The following is a 24,230-nucleotide window of genomic DNA, read 5'->3' as shown; positions in this document are numbered from 1 at the left end:
GAGGTGAGTCCACTTCCAGTAGGAACGGGTCTAAAGCACCAAGGTCAGCTTGTTTTTGTGTGATAGCTTATGTCGGGGTTAGCTCGATGCAGATTATATGTTTCCAGACTCTGGTTCGATGTCGGGGCAAGCCCGAGGAATGTTTGTATGCTTGATGTCTTCGTGATTCTTGCATGTGTTTGCTTATGTGTTCCGGACTTCGGTCTGATGTTGGGGCAAGCCCGAGGAAGGTCTAGCTTATATGTTATGTGTTATGTGTTCTGGACTTCGGTCCGATGTCGGGGCAAGCCCGATGAATGTTTATATGTTTACGTGTTATATGCATGTTGCTATGTTATATGTATACCGGACTTCGGTCTGATGTCGGGTGGGGCCCGTTGCCGGACTTTGGTTCGATGTCGGGCGAGGACCGATGCCGGCGGGGCCGATGTCGGACTTCAGTCTGATGTTGGGCGGGGCCCGATGTAGAGGGCAAGGCCCAATGTATGTTATTATGTGATTATGTGTATGGTATGTGGTAGTTTGTGGGGACTCACTAAGCTTCGTGCTTACGGTTTTCAGTTTTGGTTTTAGGTACTTCAGCTAGCAAAGGGAAGAGCTCCGGATGACTGCATGACACATACTACAGTTTTAGCCTGGGATGAGTCACTCTGATATTTGATATGATTTTGATACATTGACGGATATTATGTTATTTTGAGTTACACGACTTATGGTTTTTATACGATGATTGGTATTTATGTTTCCTTTATTAATGAATTTAAAACAAAATTTTTGGACCGTATTTTTGGGATGTTTCAAGTTGGTATCAGAGCCTTGGTTTGAGGGATTTCGTCACACTTCCCGGGTGTGTCTGAACTCAAACTAAGGAATTGGTATAGGAATTTTCAAAAGGAAAACCTTTTTATAAAATGACTTTGAGAAAAGGAAAAAGAAATTTTAGAAAAAGAAAAAAATTGAAAAAAAGAAAAGGGTGTGGTTCCTGCAATCAGCCAAGCTCAAGTAAGTACTCCTAAATTACCCATACAAGTTTATGTTATGATATGTGTATCAGCTTTATGAGAACTGCATGCTAGATTAGGACTAAGGCTCTAGGAAGGATGCCTTATGTGCCTGTTATATGTGTATTAGCTTTTTGAACTGCATGCTAGTACGGATTAGTCAGGGATAGCCTGAATAAGATATGTTTGATTATGTTTACTCAATGCTCGAATGCTGCTTGCGTTGTGCTTTTAGGAGTTCTAGTTGTATTTTACTAACTAGTAAACGAATATGTTAAGTTACATATTGCAAGCACTAAATAATTTCAGAATTTTAGGTTTAGCTTTATTTCGCTGCTCTTGTCTGAGTCCAACCGTTGTAAGTTAGGATCTCTCATTCGAAGAATTATCTAGTCTTAGTGATATATAATGGTATTCATGAGCTAGTTAGGGGGAGAAAGAAGGAACTTCTTATGCAACTGATGGTAGAGAGTGGATTGGTGATTTCCCTATGGAAAGCCTAGGATGAGAGTAGCAGAGAGCAGTAGCAGTAGAAGGGACTTGGTGGAGTCAAGGCAGTTCTTAAGGAAAGTACAGATATATATGGAAGGTAGTATGGGCCCATACTACTGAAAGCAGAGGATTCGTACTCGAATCAAGGAAAGCTGAGGTGAACCCAGAAAACTTGTAGTATATATGATCCCTCGAGATATGATTATTATTCTGATGTTGTTATGATGTTTTTTTTTTCAGAATGGTGACACTAAGTACTAGACCAATCGGCAGTTCAGGTGTCGGTGAGGGATCTGGCTTAAGGTAAGGATCCGGGCAGCTAGACGACCAGACTAGCGAGTTCATCTCCTCTAAGATTATGCACAGTATCCTGGATTAGAATCCTGTGATCTTTGGCACGATCAAGGAGGGTATATGAGAGATTAAGTGCTTTCCGCACCGAGGTGGCGGCCATGATGGGGTCGCGCACACTGACCTTCAGGGAGTTCAAGACTTGTGGAACTCCTGACTATCATAGGGCTCAGGAGCCCATTGCTAGTACCAGATGGTTGGCGGACATCGCCAACGCATTCCGCACCAGCATATGTCCTGAGGGGGACAAGTTTCAACTTGCGTCCTGTCTTCTGAAGGAGAGGGCACGTGGCTGGTGAGAGCAGGTCGGACGAGCCATTGGAGATGATGCATTTCTGGATGCAATGAATTGGAGTAATTTTTCGTCCAGGTTCAAGGCCGAGTTTGCACCTGTTATTGAGGTACAGCAGCTTGCCAGGGAGTTCCAGGATCTCTCCAGCAGACGACTGATACGATGACTGAGATCACTGCGATGTTCAGGGAGAGGGCCCTTCTTGTTCCGCAAGACGTGGCAGACGAGGAGATGAAAAAGGCCCGATATCATGAGATGTTGCAAAGTGATATCCGCCAGTTTGTGAGTCGCTCCAGCTGCAAGACGTTGGAGGACATGATTGCTAGGGATCGAGATAGCGATTTGGATTTAGAGATGGAAAAGAAGAGGAAACTCGAGGGGTTCAGACAGAGAGTTCGGGCAAGAATCCCAAGGTATCAGACCACAGACCTAGGAGCCAGCAGGGCCGCAGTCGTTGTGGCAAATGCGGCAAGATTCACGATGGGACGTGCAAGGCAAGGAGTTCAGGCTGCTTCAAGTGCGGCCCAACTAGACATGTGAGCAGAGATTGTACAGCTACTACCACCACCACGACAGTATCAGATCTGATTCTCTTTCAGTGCAATCAGAGGGGACACAAGCGGTCCAAGTGCCCGAGTCTAGCAGCAGGGTAGGTGGCAGTACCCGCCCCTGCTAAATTGAGGATTACAGACAGCCGTCGGGTCCAGGGTGAGGCGCCTGTGGCGAAGAGCAGGGCCTTTTAGTTGACAGCAGAGGAGGTACGAGCAACTCCTGAAGTGGTGACGAGTATGTATTTTTTTTCCTTATCTCTTATTTGATACTAATTATTGCTTATGTTTATGTTTTTTGTTATAGGATCGTTCTTAGTGAACGATATATCAGCTTTAGTACTATTTGATTTGGGTGCTAGAAACTTTACGTGTCCAACTGATGTCCAAGTCCTAGATCTATTATAGTATGCTTTGGTTTAGAGTATTATGGCTTGTGGACCAAGATCTATGTTCTAGAAAGTTAGGGTTTGAGATAAACCCATTAGGAAGGGCTAAAAGCGGGTAAAGTTGGAAAATTTACCCTTAAAGGTGTATTCCCAGTGTGTGTATATGAAGTATTGAGTTTGGATCTGAAGTGTAAGAGCTTAATCCATTGAGATGGCTCAATCAGACAGAGGAACTCAGCGAGTCCATAGAGAGACTCGACGATTTGATTTGGTTTGTCCCATTTTAGCTTAAGTTAGAATTCGAGGAGTCAATTAAGGGACTCGACGAGTTGATTCAGTAGATCGCGATTACGAGTAGCAAGGGAACTCGATGAGTCGGGGATGACTCGACGAGTTAGATCGTAATTTCAGGTTCTAGAACTCGAAGAGTTGGGTCAACCATAAGGTTAACTTTGACCAAAGCATTGACTTTGATCAGGGGTAAAATGGTCATTTTACCCTAAGGAAAATTATCAAGTTTTGACTAAGTGTTATTGTGGTAATAATAGTCGGGGAGTCGTGGGAGCAGCCGTCGGAGATTCCTCATTCAAGATTTCAGCAGCCAACTTTGCGAGGTGAGTCCTCTTCCAGTAGGAACGGGTCTAGGGCACCAAGGCCGGCCCGTTTATGTGTGATAGCTTATGTCAGGGTTAGCCCGATGTAGATTATATGTTTCCGAACTCCGGTCCAATGCCGGGGCAAGCCAGAGGAATGTTTATATACTTGATGTTTTCGTGATTCTTGCATGTGTTTGCTTATGTGTTCTGGACTTCGGTCTGATGTCGGGGTGATCCCGTGGAAGGTCTAGCTTATATGTTATGTGTTATGTGTTCCGAACTCCAGTCCGATGTCGGGGCAAGCCCGATGAATGTTTATATGTTTACGTGTTATATTCCTGTTGCTATGCTATATGTATACCGGACTTCGGTCCGATGTCAGGCGGGGCCCGATGTAGCGGGAAAGGCCCAATGTATGTTATTATGTGATTGTATGTATGGTATGTGGTAGTTTCGGGGAACTTACTAAGCTTCGTGCTTACGTTTTCAGTTTTGGTTTCAAGTACTTCCACTAGCAAAGGGAAGAGCTCTGGATGACTGCATGACACACACCACAGTTTTAGCCTGGGATGAGTCACACTGCTATTTGATATGATTTTGATACATTGACAGATATTATGTTATTTTGAGTTACACGCCTTATGGTTTTTATACGATGATTGGTATTCATGTTTCCTTTATTAATGAATTTAAAACGAAATTTTTGGACCGTATTTTTGGGATGTTTCATACACCTTTCAGATTAGTAACACAATCACAACTAAGACATCTTCAAAGAAATTGAATAACTGGAGATCACCCCGATGTGGAAATCAAAGGATTAAGCAATTATGCGTAAGTCTTGAACTTGAATAATCTGGCTGAATACTACATTCTAGAACGAAGTCCTTCTGATACGAAATCTCCACACTCCCATACTTGGAATATACTAATCATTTGAATTCAGCTTAAACAAGACTAAATCTTCCTCTCGAACCAACTAAAGCACTACTTATTCATTCCCTAAGGAAATAACTGAAATGGAGAAGACATCCCTAAGTCTAACACACCCCAACAATTCAATCCACAAAGGACCTCGAAATACTACCAACACAAAAGCATACATAGGACAACCTCTACCCAAAAGGAAACTTCCAAAAGCAAAACCCAACTCATAAATGCAATACATGAGTAAAATAAATGGAAAACATACCCGCATTCGACATGGTCGTCGCAACTGGATCCTCTGCGACAAACTGATAGGCTCTTTCTTTAGCCCTAGGCACCTCAGCCCTCCCTAGCGTCCATCTGGCATCTGCTATGCAAAAGTTATGGGATCCTACACTTCATCGAAAATGAGAATGGGTCAATGAGCTCTGATGTGGAATTCCTGGTCACAATGGGAACATATCCACATACTTTGCTTTCAATCCTGACCGAAATGTCCATCCTTGCCACACCTATAACATGCAAACGATCGACACCTCCCATCACAAGACCTTCTGCACCTAACACACCCGAGACTCCCCTGCTCTACTGGTCCCGAACTCAAGTTGGGGAACTTAAACCGCTTGGCCTTCGGTTGCAACTACACTGAAGAGGTCCTCTTTTCCTTCCTCTGGATCTCCAACTCAATCTCCCTCCTCCTGGCCCTTGATTTCAACTCGGTCAAGGTTCGATACCGCTGAATCTTTACAACCTCTCGAATATCTATCTCGAGTATACTGAAGTAGCACGACACCTGCACCTGCTCTGAAGTTTCGTACTCTAGGAAAAAATGGCTCTCTCTGTAAACATCGTGGTGATATATGTCAACGACTCAGCCGTCTGCATGAGCGATAGGTATTCATGTGCTAATTTCTCTCTCTACACAAGTGGAACATACTCTTCATGGAACATCTCTAGAAACTTATCCCAAGTCACTGTGGCTCTCTCTTCATGCAAAAAGCTCTAGGTCACAAACTCCTACCAATCCTATGCACCCCAGCGAAAAAAATTCAACACAAATCTCACTTTCTGGTTCTCGGGACACAAACACATGTAGAAACATCCCTCCACGTTATATATCCATCTCAAAGAAACAATCCGGTCCTTATCACCTCTGAACTCCATAGGCTTCGTACTAATGAACTCCTGGTACTATATCTCCCACCTCTATAAAGTCCTGCAGCAATGATGGTTGTGGTAGCAGCCTGCGTGATGGCGGCATAGTGCCTGTCAAACTCCTCAATTAGTGTGGTCTTAACCGACAAAAACAACTCCATAATCATCTCCTTAATTGTCGCGACTACCTCGGCAACAATGATCTTTCGGATCTCCTGATCACTCAGACCCGACCTTTCGATGTAGCCAACACCTGATCTTGAACCCCTAATATCCTCCATATTGAAACATGCAACGGAAAGGTCAAACATCAAGACATAGTGCTCAACCCACGATGCCTTCACCTATTAGTTCCTTAGTATCCTCGAGATTCCTACTGATTCTCATATGGATCATGTGCTTTCAGTAGTACGGGCCCATACTACCTTCCACACCTATATGTAGTCGAACTAGAATTTATCTCAAGGTTCTGAGTCACTAGACTAGAGCACCCCTAGATGTACTGACATCCACATGCTCTTAAGAGCCACAACTAAGTTCCTAAGAGCTCTTCTTAGGATTCTCCTCAATCATGCACCCACGCCACTAGTTGCCTAATGTATGCTAGTTGTATACAATACAATATCAGATAGATAGACGAATAAATGACTCTACCCTAAGCACACAACCAGATAAGGAACAGGAAATAAGGTGAAGTCAATCATTCTAATACTATGTAATCCTAGCTATATACAATTTCACAACATATACTTAGAAATTCACATAACCAAATAGCATATATCAAGCAATTCCCTATGCCATAAGGCATCACAAAAATTAGGCAATACTAACATACAATCCCTGAAAGAATCCTTAGCTTATGCAGTAATATGTATTTCTAAGAATTCACATATCAGCAAGTTCGAATTCAACAGATATAACAAATATGCTAACATTCTCTCCCTAATTATTTTCAACTTTTCAGCAGTTTGATGGACTATCTCCGGTCCCATAAACTGCTTTTCCCCAGCCTCAAGCCAACAAGACGGTGTACGACATTTTTGTCCGTACATAGCTTGATAAGGTGCCATCTTTATGCTCGAGTGGAAACTATTATTGTAGGAAAATTCTACCAAAGGTAAATGTTCATCCTACTTACCATGGAATTCCAGGGTACATGCTCTCAACATATCTTCAAGTGTTTGTATCGTTCGTTCGCTCTGACCATTAGTCTGTGGATGGTAAGTTGTACTCAAACACAACTTGGTACCCAATTCCTCTTGTAGACTTTTCCAAAATCGTGAGGTGAAACGGCTATCACGATCTGACACAATCGTTAACGGAACATCGTGAAGCCTCATAATTTCCTTCACATAAGAATTCGCAAGCTTATCCATAGACCATTTCTCATTGGCTGCTATGAAATGCGCACTCTTAGTGAAGTGATCAATGACCACCCAAATCATGTCGTGACCATTCTTTGTTCTGGGCAGTTTAGTGACAAAATCCATAGCAATGTCTTCCCATTTACCCATAGGTAAAGGTAACAGTTCTAAACTCTCGTATGGTTTCTGATGGTGTGTCTTTACCCTTGCACAAGTCACACACTCGGCCACATACTTCGCAATGTCGAGCTTCATCTTCGGCCACCAGTAATAGGGTTTTAGGTCCGTATACATTTTAGTGCTACTGGGATGAATCGAGCACATGGTTTTGTGAGCTTCTTCCATCAGAATATCTCCTGACTTAGGTACCCAAATACGATCTTGGAATACCTTCAGTCTGTGACTATTTATACCTAACACTAACGTTTTGCCCAAACGTTCTCCCTTTCGGTCATTCTTCTCAGAAGCTTCTTCTTGAGCTTTCTTTATACTCTCCACAATTGTCGAGAAAACTTCTATTCTCAACGCTCTCGACCTTTTTCTTTCAAGATTGACTTTCCGACCGAGAGTATCAGCAACAACATTCGCTTTACCAGTGTGGTAAAGTATCTCACAGTCGTAGTCCTTAAGTAACTCTAGCCAGTGTCGTTGCCTCATATTCAATTCTTTCTGACTAAAGAGATATTGGACACTCTTATGATCAGTGAAGAGTTTGCACTTCGTGCCATAGAGGTAATGCCTCTATATTTTCAGAGCGAAAACTACCGCTGCCAACTCCAAATCATGAGTGGGGTAGTTCTTTTCATGCTCCTTTAGCTGTCGAGATGCATACGCAATCACCTTATCTCTTTGGGTCAAAACACAACCCAATCCAACCCCAGATGCATCGCTATAGACAACGAAGTCTTCAACTCCATTGGGTAGAGAAAGAATCGGTGCCTCACATAGCTTCTTCTTTAACAACTTGAATGCTTCTCTATTCTTATCACTCCAAGCATAAGCAGCTCCTTTGTGAGTCAAAGTTGTTAATGGAGTAGAAATCAAAGAAAAGCTTTGGATAAACCTTCGGTAATATCCGGCTAATCCAAAAAAGCTTCGGATCTCCGTGGGACTTTTTCAGTTGTTCCCACTTCATTATAACTTCAATCTTTATTGGATCAACCATTATCCCTTCTTGGTTGACCACGTGATCCAAGAATTGGACTTCTCGAATCAAAAAATCACATTTGGAGAACTTTGCATAGAATTTCTCCTTCTTCAAGACTTCTAACACTTCTCACAAGTGTCTGCCATGCTCCTCTTGGCTTTTTGAGTAAATCAGAATGTCATTTATGAACACTATCACAGATTTATCAAGGAACGGATTACAAACTTTGTTCCTTAAATCCATGAAGGCTGCTGGAGCATTGGTTAGTCCAAACGACATAACCAAAAACTCGTAGTGTCCATATCGTGTTCTGAATGCAGTCTTCTCTATATCCTGCTCTCTTACTTTCAGCTGATGATATCCTGACCTCAGGTCGATCTTTGAAAAATAACTTGAACCTTGTAGTTGATCGAACATGTCATCAATCCTTGGCAATAGATATCTATTCTTTATTGTTGCCCTGTTCAGCTCTCTGTAATCGATGCAGATTCTCATACTTCCATCTTTCTTCTTCACGAATAACACCAGAGCTCCCTAGGGTGATGAACTAGGACTTATAAAACCTTTGTCTAATAACTCCTGAAGTTGCATCATCAGCTCCTTCATCTCCGTCGGTGCTAATCGGTAAGGTTCCTTTGCTATTGGTGTCGTCCCTGGTAACAAGTCTATTCTAAACTCCACTTGTCTATCAGGCGGTAATCCGGGAAGATCTTCGGGAAGTACTTCCGGATAATCACACATGACAGGAATGCTCTGCATCTCCTTTTTCTCCTTCTTTGCATCTATCACAAATGCCAAATATGATGTACATCCTTTGGCCAAACACTTTCTGGCTTTCATTAGAGAAATGATTCCAGAATTTACTATGCGTTTGTCCCCATACACCATAAATGACTCTTTCCCAGGCGTGTTTACTTTTACAATCTTCTTCTTGCATAATATCCCGGCGTCATTGGCGCTAAGCCAATCCATTCCCAGCACGATGTTGAGACCGTTTAGTTCGATAGGCAATAATTCCTCGTGGAACTTATTCCCATTCAAGTTAATTAAGATGTTTTTATTACGATGGCTAACAGGTACAAACTTGCCACTAGCAACTTCGACTAATAAAGCATTATCTAGTCTATCGACAGGCAAGGCTAGTTTTCTACCAAATTCATGCGAAATAAAGGAGTAGTTGGCTACAGAATCAAATAAAATTTGGGCAGGCAATTCGTTTATGAGAAAGGTATATGAAGCGACATCAGCCTCATCTTTAGCAGCTTCCAGTGTCATCTGGAAGGCTCTCGCCTTTGGCTTTGGCGAAATGTTGGGTATTGCTGCCTCCTTCTTCTTCAGACATTCCCTCGACATGTAACCCTCCTCACCGCAACCATAGCAAACTTTCTTGGTGAGGGTGCATTCGTTGGCATAATGCCCTAACATTCCACATTTAAAACATATGGCCACTACGTCACATTTTCCGTGATGCTTCTTCTTACATTTGTCGCACCATTTCACTTCGCCTCCTCCTACTCTCGAACTAGACTTCAAGAACTTGTTTTTCTTGTTGGACCCCGAAGGTCCATCGAAATTCCTCTTTTCACCAACCTCTATCCTTTCCAGACCCTTTTCCTTCTGCTAGGCTTCCACATTCTTAGCTGCACGAACAGCTGTTTTTAGAGTGGTTGCCATCTTGACTATCGGGCCAAAGTCGGCAGGCAGTCCATTAGCGAACCTCTCGATCTTGGAGAGTTCTGTTGGCACTAGGTACGGAAATAACTTCATTTTCTCAGTGAATGCAGTAGCATAGTCATCTACGCTCATTCTCCCCTTTTCAAGTTTTGAATCTCATTGTTCAGATCAATCAGATCTATCTCCGAACAGTACTACACCCTTAGTTGTTCCAAGAACTCCTCTCATGACCTTTTCAGGCCTTCTCCTCGTAGTATAGTATTTGCCAATAACTTCCACCAGCTCAAGACTCCGGTCTTCAGTTGTCTAACTGCAAAGATAGTCTTCTGTTTGTTGCTACAGTCGCAACTTTCAAATACCATCTCCATTTCGGAGATCCAATCCATAATGTAAATAGGCTTTGGGCTTCCAGAAAGACTTGGCGGCTTGGCGCCCAAGAAATTCTTATACATTCGCCCATCCTTGTTGTTTCCCCTTTCCGGGTCATTCCTTCATTCTCCTTGAGTCCCAACTTAACTCACAATGCGACTATTGTTCCCTTCCTCCGATTGCTCGGGAATCAGCTCGGGTTGCTCAATGGGCATGATAGGTTCGTCCCTATTTTCATGCAACATCTGTCGCATTTCTTCCCTTTGTTCGGCTAACATAGCCCGAATTATGGCTCGCACCCCAGCCATTGTCATTGGCTCTGGTGATGCTGCTACAACAGATACTCGCTTAATCACAGGTGGTTGATTCCTGTTTTCATATGCATTTCCAATGCCACTTCTGGTTCTTACCATTTTGATCTATACACCGAATAAGGTGAAATTAGATCCTCAATCATTATAGATAATTAAATCATCCTTATCACCCCAAAACGTTTACATGCTAGTTCTAATACCGTAATCCTACGCTTAGAATCTTAAACACATAAGGTTTCTAGATCCGGTTGGCAACAAACCATAGATCTGAACAAATAATATCATATATGGCAACATATAACATTTAGCACATAAAAGCATTTTAGGCAACTTTCCTAAAATAAACTAGTGCTCGTGTCTAAAATACGGAAGACACTCATCTCACAATCTTCACTTAGCATTCTAAGTTTAAGTCTAGAAATCCTATAAATTCCTAGTTCGCTTAAACTAATGCTCTGATACCAACTGTGACATCCCCAAAATCACGGCCAGAAAAGACCGGTTTCATTTATGCTTTTAATATAATTTCAAAGTAAATACATTGATTTAAAAGAGTTACGGAATTTGTTCCCAAAAACAAAATATGATAAAGTAATATTTACCAAAGCATTTCATAAAGGAATGCATTTTCATTAGATATCAAAACTCGGGATGTCATGTTTCGATACAGACCAAAGAGCATAAACGACATATTACAAGCCATACAACAGTTATATACAACTACAGGTTTATAAACAAAATAACTTGATCATTCATCCATCTTATACCCTCACACCACTTCCTGTAATACAAATAAAACTGAGTGGGTCAGGCTTGGGAGCCTGGTGAGCATATAGGGTTTTCAACCCACAATAATAATTATATTTAATTTCACTAACCAACAATAACCCAATTACTCATTCCCGTTATCCTCACTTTACATCCCTAAAACAACATCTATTACCAGGGACCTAATCTAGGATTTTCATCGGGACAAATATTAATGCAAGGGGTTCAACAATAGATGTCCTAAAGGCAACCATGAGGGGGATAGAGTACACCGGTGAACACATCATTCACAACACCTACAGGTTATGAACCTGCTAGCGTTCCACTGGAATGTCTAGAAAGAGTCTGTGGTCGTCATCCATACTCTGCTAGATGGCTAGATCAACAACAACAACATCAAGGCCTCTCATCAGTTTATCACACATCAACTATCTACCCAAGTTCTACCCAACATTTTTGTAGAGAACAACATACATATGCATTCATATGCAACTTAAAAACTGATAAGATACTCATTCCAAATAAACAGATAACATATAAACACACCGCACATATTTTATAGAGAATACTTCGTATTTATGTGTTAGAAGAAAGTAACTACACACTCACTTGATCAGAAGATGATCGGACAGCACTACGGCTCTAAGAGTAGTATTCTTCGGTGAAATCTGGAAGATCTTCACACACCGGGCTTCTCGCAGGCAGAGCTTCAGCTCGGAAACTCTTTTCTTCTTGGGATCTTCAGGCTTCGGGACTCACTTCGGGTCTCGGGAATGACATCGGGGCTTCAGGGTATTAGTTGCACGCAAAACGAGGTAATACGGAGGGGGAGAGTAAGTGAGGAGCAACCAAAATTGGTTGACCCTTGATTTTTATTTATAAGGTGAGATTTCTGCACTCACGTCGTGAGTTTCTAATGCTTACGTCCTGACCCCTGTAGATCACTGCATGCGTCACACTTCCACTTGCTCTGGAAGGCGTCAGGTCTATGCTCACGTCGTGACCACTGTGCTCACGTCGTGAGTTCTGACACAACCTCGATTTTTATGTTTCGAACTTCAGAAATTCATATCTATCGCATACGAGCTCCGTTTTCGATTTTCTTTATATCCATGCCTAGGTGAGATTATGCTCTACAACTCTCGTTTCGACTCCGTCGGCTAATTCTGACTTTAACTTTTATTATATTATTTTAGTAGGTCGTGACAGGAAAACTCCGTTAGAAAATCATATCTTCTTCATCTGACGTCTGTTTTCGTCTGTCTTTTTACCGTTGGACTACTATCGACGAGATCTTCGATTATCGTTTAGATTGTTTCGTCCAAATATCACTTGATCTCAATTTCGAGATTTGGGCTGTATACTGCTAAGTCGAAACTTATAAAAATCATAACTTCCTCATACGAAGTTAGATTTAGACGTTCTCTTTATACACACTCTCTGTTTAACGTATTCTACAACTTTCGTTTAGATCACTAAGACTAAATATCGCTCTGTCTTAAATTCGTATTTTACGTCATTCAGTGTCATGTCGGTTCTGTTGCGAAACTTCGACATGTCATAACTTCTTCGTTATAACTCGGATTTCGGCATTCTTTATATATTCGGAAACCTCGTCACGACCACTACGTCCTCATGTATCGATATTGGGTTTATCTAAAATTTCATTTTCACGTTTATTTTTATTCTTAAGTCATTTAAGCCACACAATTAAACAATTAAGCATAAAACACATAATACTTAAATAATACATTCTTATTATTTCAAAATAGGTTACAAAGGTTAACCTAGACTATTACATCATCATTAATGCATGGCCCAGAAACACGGGCGTTACAAAATTATGGTTACATACCTTTTGATTATTATTGTAAATAATCAAAGTATAATCCTTCTTCTAGATCTTGGAAAGCTAGCACCAAAGGAATGGATGCATCTAATGCCCTAGTAGCAAGAAGACTTGAGGAGATAGGAGGCTTGAGCAAAATTTTGTCTCTATGAAATCAAGTATATGTGTGTCGAAAATAGGCACCCATGGTTTCCTAGTCATACTTGCTTAAGGAAACTCCCATGGAAACCAAAGAGTCCTTTGAATGATTAATTCTAATTAATCCTAGAATTAAATCCAAATTAATTATAATTAATCAATTAATCATTACTATTTCCAATTAATATATCAATAAATCATATATTTCAATTTCCAGTTAGTTTATTATTCATATCATAAATTAACAAATCATCTTCCATCTCCAATTGTAATTCTAATCAATTACTAGTTTTGAGGGCAACCCAAAAAGGACTTTGCTTCTAATTCAAGAATATATCAATATTGGCTCAAACACATTAATCCAACAGTCTCCCATTTGGGTAAGTATGTAACTATAATTGCAAGTATAGACCTTGAAATAAACAGCAAAGACGGCTTTCCAAAGCCACTACCGAACTCTGATTCAAATCAGCTATTGGCCCTAAGATAAGTGATCAGTTATTCCTTCGTTCTTCAAGATATCGTATAGACACAAGACATGGATCAGAATCAATATCATTATCCAAAATTATGTTTCCCGATTTGTAAAGACTTAATTGGACTTCAAATTGAACAAATCAATTAGTCTTGGTTGGGCCCAACACTATATAGTCAACATCAAATCATTGTGGGGCCAAATGATATTGTTTTTCCTGTTAGGGCAAAAGGAATGAATTACATTAACTATGTAGTCATACAATTTACACATCAAATCACGCATGGAATAACCATTTATAATACTTAGTTATGAGATGTGTTTTAGTCAACCAATGCATAATTGATCTATAAACTATGAACTACATATCTTTGCTTTAAGAATAGTAGATATTATCACATTAGAATTACTTGTGACAAGATCCATGAAGTAATATGTAAGAGTGGGTTTGTCAAATACTTAAAATCCTTATTTTCGAAGTACTCATGAATATTGTAGCAATTCCAATTGCAATGTCGTAACCTCAATTGACAATCAACAATGAATTCATGACATTCTTAATTCACTACTTACTTCCAAAAGTATGAACGGCCGTGGAATTTTGAATAATATCAAAATTACTCAAGGAAGTAAAACATGAAAAGTGAAACAAAATAATAAATTAAGTAACTATGGCATCATACCCATTGATCATAAATAAATCGATATTATTTAATCACCATAAAATTATGAATTTCTCCATTATATAATGTTTCAATAAATCAACTACCCACTTGAATTTGATAACATCAGTCAAGTCATGTCGTGAACAAGCATACTATGCATCTCGATGGTCCTTCCTTTATGAATAGATCGATTGGACATTACAAATTCTTATCACCATATAAGATGTAAGGAATTTCATCTTTATATGCATTATCTTTCTGTGATGTCAAGGTTCTAAGTCACAAAGACCGAGCCTTTGACATTACAGAATGATCCACCGGAACTTGCTACCCAAAAAAATTTCATGGTTATGAAGTCTCAAATTCAAGGTACACTCCTTGAACACTACTTTGCATTAAAGTTTCCAACTTACATGTAGATTTTGAAAACATCTCCATATTCCCATATGACCATCAATTTTGACCAAGAATCATCTCAATCCGAAACGTGTCCTTATGGTCCTTTCCAAACATCATCATACTTCCAATTGTCCACAAGTAACATTCCTTGACGAGCTAAAACAAATATTCAAAATTTCGTGTGGATTTCTGAAAAGAAAACACTTCATAGAATAGGTCTCAGCTTATCTTTTGTTTCTTGATCAACGAAAACATCACAACTCCAATTCCAAATGTGCTAGAGTAAGAAACTGTAACAAGCAGAATCAGGAAGACCAGGAAATGAAAGAAAAGCCCTAAGTCAAAGGAGTCAACTCGTCGAGTCCAAGGAGGAACTCGACGAGTCGGAGCGTGACCTGTGTCGCGAATTAAGTGACCGACTCGGCGAGTCGGGAAGACTGACTCAGCGAGTTTGGTCTGGATTGGGAAACCCTAATTTCGGGACTTGGCACCCTATTTAAGAATCTCATTCTCATTTTTAGGGTTTCATTTGCAGCCTTCATTGTCCAGAGACGAAATCCTAGCCACCCAACTTCATTCTTGAGCTTATGTGAGAAGATTAAGGTCCCTTTTAAGTGCATCTTGAAGGTTGAAGGAGAAAGAAGCAAGGAAAGGAGTATAGATCCAGAGTTTGGGTGTCATCTCAGATCATTAGAAGGTATGAAGCTCATACCTTGGCTATTAATCATCTAGATCCCCTTCTTTGCTAGTATCTTGTCACTTTTGGGACCATTTCCAAGGCCAACCTAAGTATTGACCCTTTGAGGACGAATAGACATTAGATCTGAGCATTTCTAAGCTCTAGAAGCTCTGAGTGAGAAGCTTTACTCATCTATGGCTTCCTTTCATGACTTAGACCTCCATTGTAGTTTAGAATAGGGTGTTCTAGCCTTATAACACCTTGCATGCACGTAAAGTTAGCAACTTTACGTGCAATGCTAGCATAAGGAGTCCATATCTATGAGTTGGAAGTGTTGGAATAGACTGAAATCGATAGAATAGAGTTGTCACAAGGAGGACTCGGCGAGTCTGGTCGCAAAACCCAAACCCTTCTGTTTATGAGTCGGATCAGTGGGTGGGGTTAGAGAAGGACTCAGCCAGTCTGTGCTTGTGAGGGACATGAAGATCATGGTACTCGACGAGTTCAAGGAGGAACTCGGCAAGTCCAAGGCAATCTCCTTAGCCGATGAAGATGGACTCGGCGAGTTGTAGAACAACTCGGCGAGTCGATTGATGATAGTACTGAAGTGTTAGATGAAGGAGAACTCGTCGAGTTCTCGCTAGACTCGACGAGTGGAGTCAGGGTTGTTTAGGATTTGAGGAGCATGGACTCGGCGAGTCGAGTCAACTGGAAGGTTGACTTTGACCAGGACCTTGACCAGAATTAACTTAGTTGACCACTGGAGGACAGTTTAGGCTAAATTCTATTATTTGGTGTTGGTAGCTCGGTGAGCTAGGAGAGCAACGCTTCAGAGAATAGTCAATTAGCAGTCAGAGGATTATCAGCAGAGTTCAGCAGTTCAGGTGAGTTTTCCTTCCAATAGGAACGGGTCTACGACCACAATGCCGGTCCGTTTAGATAGCAGTAGTTCCGGACTTTGGTCCGATGCAGTAGTTCAGTATGCTTGATGTCTTTGTGATTCAGGCATGTTTATGTGTTAGTTAGTCCGGACCTCGGTCCGATGCATTATGCAGTATATATGCTTATGTTATATGTTATGATCATGTTATGCTATGTTCAGTTAGTCCGGACTTCGGTCCGATGCAGGGGGCAAGCCCCCAGTTAGTCCGGATTTCGGTCTGATGCAGGGGGCAAGGCCCCAGTTAGTCCGGATTTCGGTCCGATGCAGGGGGCAAGGCCCCATTTAGTCCGGACTTCGGTCTGATGCTGTGGGTAAGGCCCAATATGTGCTTTATATGTTATTATATGGTATGTGGTAGTTTGGGGGAGCTCACTAAGCTTCATGCTTACAGTTTTCAGTTTTGGTTTCGGGTACTTCCGGTAGTGGAGGAAAGAGCTCGGTTTGATCGCATGGCACACACCATAGTTAGTCAGCCCGGGATGTTTTACTCTGATGATAAGAATAGGTTTTGAATTAACACTCTGATTTTATGCTAAAATTTATGCTATGGATTGACAATCGTGGTTTAAGTAATGTTTTTGAAACGAAATTTTTAGTCTTGATTTTTGGGTCGTTACAAAAACATTATTACTCCACATATTACGAGGTGTTGTTATCATTCTTAGTTTTCAAAATGAGTTTCAAGATACGATTCATAGTTACTACATCATAGCTCTAAAATTTGATTGGGAACAAAGTATAACTCATCTTATGATTGAACTATTTATAACAATGTTTGATTCCTCTTCTTAGTCATACAATTACAATAAGATGTTCTTGGAGGATTTATTGTGATACAATTCTACAATTACTAAGACGATCATAAAACATGATACTAAAGCATTCTCCTTTCTTTTCAGGTTGCAGAATCTTTTATCTTACCACCTGACAGATTCTTCTATTCGTTCTGCTACTCTTTAAACTTTTCAAAAATATTAGAATTCTACTTAATCTTATAAACAAAATCATATTTACTGAAGCATCAGTAAATCATGACGAATAGAGTGATCATCCCTTGTGGTGGATCTGGAGAGTCCACATCAACATATATTAGGTCTATTAGTCCTTCACTTGCATCACATAAACATGTAAACAACGAATTAGTCATAATTTTTCAATGAACTTGATTCTTATGCATCATGCAATTTGAATTGCATGAGTCCAAGTTTCTGTCCAATTAAAACTTGGTGATGAAATTCATTTTCACTTGGTCAAAAATGACAATGCCACAAGCACGTTATAGAAGAATCAATATCCACTATTAACATTACTATTATTAGAAACATAACCAAAACTTTCATTAATGTCATTGCAAGAAAATAAGGCAACTTCATAAACCAAAACTTCATTTTATTGCTAAAAGGAAAATTTGAATAACTTCCACAATACGAGATCCTTCAACAAAACGAGAATCAATATCCACTATTAACATTACGTTTGATTGGGACGGTCCTTTTTGAGTATGTCATAGCCCTTCATTTTTTTTTTGAACGGCTAGCTCTTTATATTTTTTATTTGTATGGTTGTTTAGATTTCTATTTGGACGGTTGTTTGATTATTTTTTGGGTAAAAATTTGGACATATAACTAAGCTTTTGACTTTAACCGTTATTATTAAGTGAAATATATACGGCTGTTTTCTATTTTCTATATTTATGTGTGACAAAAAAAATCTAGGGCAAAAAAGTATATTTTTTTAGTGTTAGGAGGTAAAACGGAAAGTTTGGTAAAATAGATAGAATTGAAATTTGGAAATTTTGCAAAAAAAATGTTATATATATATATATATATATATATATATATATATATATATATATATATATATATATATATATATATATATATATATATATATATATATATATATATATATCAGTGTTGTAGAAATCGACCGATTAATCGCTAATCGGACCTCCACCGATAAGATTTATTACTAATCGGTCACTATAATCGGGTTTGATCAACGCAGGTCAAAGTCAGACCTAATCGGACCAAATCGCCGATTAATCGTTTATTTTGTAGGATTAAAGTTAGATTTATAATTTTTTGAATAATTTTCTTAATAATTAATGGTCCCCGATTAATCTCTCAATTAATTTCCGCCTAGCCGATTAATCCTTAATTGCTAGTCCACCGATTAACGGCCAATTAGTGATTTCTGCAACCATGATATATATATATATATATATATATATATATATATATATATATATATATATATATATATATATATATTCAAGAGGGTAAAGTGTAAAGTATTGTAAAATAAAGGAAAAAGTAAACTTGTCTATTCATAAAAATTATTGTGTACTACAAAAATCTATTATCTTACAAAAAAATATTTCAAGGTTTGTGTTTTCATGAGTGTGTGCAACAACTCCTAGTTGAATAAAAATTATTGTGTACGATAAAAATCTATTATCTAACAAAAAATATTTCAAGGTTTGTGTTTTCATGAGTGTGTGCAACAACTCCTAGTCCTATATATCTCCGGTAAATAAAACTTTAAACAAGATAAAATTTGGTCTGGTTTTTTCATTTCAATAGTTGACCATATCAGAAGCAAAAACCTCTTCATCTTCAACAACTGCCGTTGGCATTATCACCCGCAATATCTTTGGCAAAAAAGATCCCGGCGATCGAATCCTGGCGGTGATTACTAAAATAAAACATTTTTAAACAGACTTGCTGGCAACACCAACTCCTCTTTGACTTACATCATAATTCATTCGGACATCTTTGACTTTCATCATAGTTTGGACATCTTTGACTTTGTAGTTTATTGAAGGCGAAGTGAAACAACACCGAGTGGGAACCCATCAATTTCCATTTTGCAAAAAAAAAAAAAAAAACTGATTCCATGATATAATTAATAATAAGTGGATTTGGGTTTCTAGATATACATTCTTTTTGGACGATACAGAATGTGATGAAATTCATTTTTGTATAAATTAATTACGTTTTAATTAAGTATATATAATAGGGTAATATATAACGATAATTTATAATAAAGTCCGAAACTTTGACATTATTGATGAAAAACTATTATTTTTTTTTAGTAGAAAAAACAAAATAACAAAGAAGCTTTATAAATTCGAGATTTTAGCCGGTAAAATACTTTCATACGATTCTAAAGGTTTTTAAAAAATAAAATGGTTTTTAGTGACATTTTAGGAAATTAAAGATTTCGAATGTTAGTATTTAGGGAATCGAATAATAATATGTAAACTTGGGTAATTCTATGATCATGTTTTCAAACACTTCTGGAAATCTGTAATTCAATCATATTGCCTTTGGTACACAAATTTAGAAGGGGGTAATCTAAAAACAAAATCAGTTCAAATTATAGGTCTAATTCAAATTGTGAAACACATAATACATTTGTTTGATGTGTTGTTTTGAGAGACAAATAGATCAAAAGGATCTATTTTTGAGTATATATGTTCCAACCGAAATTTGGAACTTTAATCATCCTTATATAGATGATAGAAAATCAGTTGAAAGTTGGTTAATAGGTGGTTAACGAAAGTTGCATGCATTTGGCGTCAAAATGAGTTGGTTATTAAGACATAATCAATTTATGACATCATCATAATATCACTATTAAATTTGGCGAGAATTTGCATGGTTGGACCCTTTCCTGATATAGAAATTCATTTAGGTTTCGGGACGCTGTTCCCGGGCCCCTGTATCCCCGAGTTCACATTTAACATTCCAAATGTGCACCCCGATATGAACGGAACTCGACTTGTCTCGATAATAATAACAATTACATTAAAATATATTGATAACATCAAAATTACCAACATTGTTGTTGATCCAAAGTATTTGGTTCAAACAGATAAAATATAATAACAATGTTTTGCTCCGATAGAATAAATACAATAATACCATAGTAACTAATATTTTCTCTCTGAAGAAAATTATCTAGATCTGCTAGAGAAAATGTGATCATATTACAATAATATTGCACTAAAAATCCATAGAGACAATACATTATGTATGGTCACGGTTATATAGATTAGATAGAGAAAATACATAAGTCTAACGTTTAAAAAAACTAAGATATGATCCAAATTATTTGGATCTTATGAAGAAAATACAATAAAATTACTATAATGTTATTGTAAGGTTGCGATAAGATAATATAATAAGATATTATAGTAAAAATTAAAATAACATCAAAAATATAATAAAATTACATCAAAATAACAGAAAAATCAAAATAACGGAATAAGATTAAAAATTTTGTTTGTAAAAAAAATCGATATAACCTGTTGACATGTGATTATGTGAATATGTGATATTGTAGGTCAAAATCCAATTTTTATAAAATTGCCAATAGGTGGTATCTTTTTTCAGTTAAAAATGATAAAAACATGGCTTTTTCGTAATAATGCTATAGTTACAGAATTTTATCACATATATCCCAATGGATATACTTATCTCTATGGTGTACCTACACTTGTAATCAAAAATATATTTATCAGTATTGTTATAATCAATGTTTTTATCTAACAACCGTCTACTTATGTGATAAAGAAATATAAAAGAGTTGTTTAGAAAGGATCTAACACACAAAATAAATAAAATGAATCTAATATGTGAGAAACTTAGTGGGGCTTCCTATTAATCTTTTTAGAAAAGAATAATTTGATAATAGCATGACAACCCGTTTTATGTATTAGAGAAAAGGACGTGCGATGGCTATAAAAGAGGTTCAAATCAAAACACTTTAGCCAAACAAAACGAGTCTTGATCCATAGAGGAAGAGATTTTTTAATATGGGAAGCCGTGAAGTGTTGAGGCAATGGCCTCAACTAGTTTATGTTTTTGCTTTTTTCTTATTAGCCACCGTTAAGGTCGGTGCTAACGATAAGCCTTATGTATATAATTCGCCATCACCCGTGAGTTGGAAACTACCGCCACCGGTGAGGGACCCATGGCAAAAATCACCATACATTTACAAGTCTCCTCCACGACCACCATCATCATCATATGTGTATAATTCTCCCCCTCCACCTCAATATGTATACAAGTCTCCCCCTCCACCATCATCTTCACCACCACCACCATATGTTTACAAATCTCCACCTCCACTGCCTTATGTTTACAAGTCTCCACCGCCGCCATCACCATCCCCACCTCCTTCTTATGTCTACAAGTCTCCCCTTCCACCGTCACCTTCTCCACCCCCTCCATATGTGTATATGTCTCCCCCTCCACCTTCACCTTCTCCGCCACCTCCATATGTTTACAAATCTCCGCCACCACCTTCATCATCACCACCACCTCCTTATGTCTACAAGTCTCCACCACCACCATTACCATCCCGAGCTCCTCCTTATATCTACAAGTCTTCACCCCCACCATCACCTTCCCCACCACCTCCATATGTGTACAAGTCTCCCCCTCCACCGTCACCTTCACCACCACCTCCATATGTTTACAAATCTCCACCGCCACCTTCACCATCACCACCACCTCCTTATGTCTACAAATCTCCACCGCCACCATCACCATCACCACCTCCTCTTTATATCTATAAGTCTCCCCCTCCACCGTCACCTTCCCCACCACCTCCATACTTGTATAAGTCTCCCCCTCCACCGTCACCTTCACCACCACCTCCATATATTTACAAATCTCCACCACCACCTTCATCATCACCACCACCTCCTTATGTATACAAGTCTCCGCCACCACCATCACAATCCCCACCTCCTCCTTATATCTACAAGTCTCCCCCTCCACCATCACCTTCCCCACCACCTCCTTACGTGTATAAGTCTCCCCCTCCACCTTCATCTTCCCCACCGCCTCCGTATGTTTACAAATCTCCACCACCACCTTCACCATCACCACCATCTCCTTATATCTATAAGTCTCCACCACCGTCATCACCATCCCCACCTCCTCCTTATATCTACAAGTCTCCACCCCCACCATCACCTTCCCTACCACCTCCATATGTGCACAAGTCGCCCCCTCCACCGTCACCTTCACCACCACCTCCGTATGTTTACAAATCTCCACCACCACCTTCACCATCACCACCACCTCCTTATGTCTACAAGTCTCCACCGCCACCATCACCTTCCCCACCTCCTCCATATGTATACAAGTCTCCCCCTCCACCGTCACCTTCACCACCACCTCCATATATTTACAAATCTCCACCACCACCTTCACCGTCACCACCACCTCCTTATGTATACAAGTCTCCACCGCCACCATCACCATCCCCACCTCCTCCTTATACATATAAGTCTCCCACTCCACCGTCACCTTCCCCACCACCTCCATACGTGTATAAGTCTCCCCCTCCCCCTACACCTGCCCCACCGCTTCCATATGTTTACAAATCTCCACCACCACTATCACCATCACCACCACCTCCTTATGTCTACAAGTCTCCACCGCCACGATCACCATCCCCACCTCCTCCTTATATCTACAAGTCTCCCCCTCCACCGTTACCTTCCCCACCGCCTCCATATGCTTACAAATCTCCACCACCACCTTCACCATCACCACCACATCCATATTACATTAAATCACCACCCCCACCGTCAAAGTCTCCCGGAACACCAAAGCACTACTGAAGCACAAACTTCTTCGACAAAGAATAATGAGACTTGTGGCATCATAGTAAATCTTACGTTGTCTTCCGATACAACTTATTTGTTTTTGTCATTCTTAATCAAGTGTATTTTTGGATTAATATGCTCTCAACAAGCAGTGACATTTGCTTATTTGTTTTGTACAAGTCATTTCTGTTCATTCTTTGTATCATTAAAATCAAAAGTTTTATAGTTTTGTTCTTTTCTTCGAATAATGTCATCACTCCTTTTTTCTTGAAGCAACAATTTTTTTTATTAAATTACCTCCGCTAGCCAGCACCTTGTAAACACCCAAAAAAACATAGTACGGAGGCTTCAACGCCAAGATAGGGTTAACAAACCAAACAAACCAGCCTACTCTTTTTCTTACTCCTGTAACGCATCCAATTGAAAGAGTATATTTGGTTGCCAAATAAAGATGAGCAGGTATACTGGAATTGATTTTTATCAAAAGAATGTTTTGATAAACATATATGATCAAAGCCATATGGATTAAAAATATGCAAGCAACTAGCTAATTAGCCTGAAAGCTTTAAAACATGATGCTATAAACCTATAACTAATTGATTCTTATTTTGAGTACTACATTCTCCTTTTGTAATTAACTGCAACGATTTAATCGAATATGTGGTTTCGTAAATAATTTAAATCAAGTCTTATTTTTATGTTTTTGTTCTTTTTGTATGACATGCATTCATTGTTTTTCTTTTATAACAAGTTAGTTAAATATGTACCCTAATAAATTGCTGATGTTTATGCATTCATTGTTTTTCTTTTATAATCTTACATCATAACAGTAAAACCCTAATCATTGCTGATGTTTTTCCATAGTAGTAGATTAATTTAGGGAGTTGATCCGTACACAACAATTCTTTTCCATACACAATAATTGATGCTTTAAAATGTTGTATTACAACTATATAATGCATGAATTATTGTGTATGACAAAAAACTGTTGTGTACGAATCACTTCCCATTAATTTAACGTGCATGTACCCTAATAAATTACTATTATAAATGTCCATTTGCAGTTA

General features: G+C 39.0%; 1 protein-coding gene across 1 annotated transcript; it reads left to right on the top strand.

Moving 5' to 3' along the window:
* The first annotated feature begins 21,326 nt into the window (after positions 1 to 21,326).
* On the top strand, positions 21,327 to 23,411 carry LOC145087966 (uncharacterized). The gene has a single exon (XM_079026129.1). It carries the CDS (start codon positions 21,358 to 21,360, stop codon positions 23,176 to 23,178), a length of 1,821 nt encoding a protein of 606 aa, XP_078882255.1. The 5' UTR covers positions 21,327 to 21,357; the 3' UTR covers positions 23,179 to 23,411.
* Positions 23,412 to 24,230: the final 819 nt, after the last annotated feature.

Source organism: Lactuca serriola, chromosome 2, assembly GCF_051521515.1.
Source record: "Lactuca serriola cultivar US96UC23 chromosome 2, Lser_US96UC23_V15, whole genome shotgun sequence".
NCBI classification, from domain to species: domain Eukaryota; kingdom Viridiplantae; phylum Streptophyta; class Magnoliopsida; order Asterales; family Asteraceae; genus Lactuca; species Lactuca serriola.
Note: the sequence above shows the minus strand (reverse complement) of the source record. Positions and strands in the feature narration are given on the sequence as shown.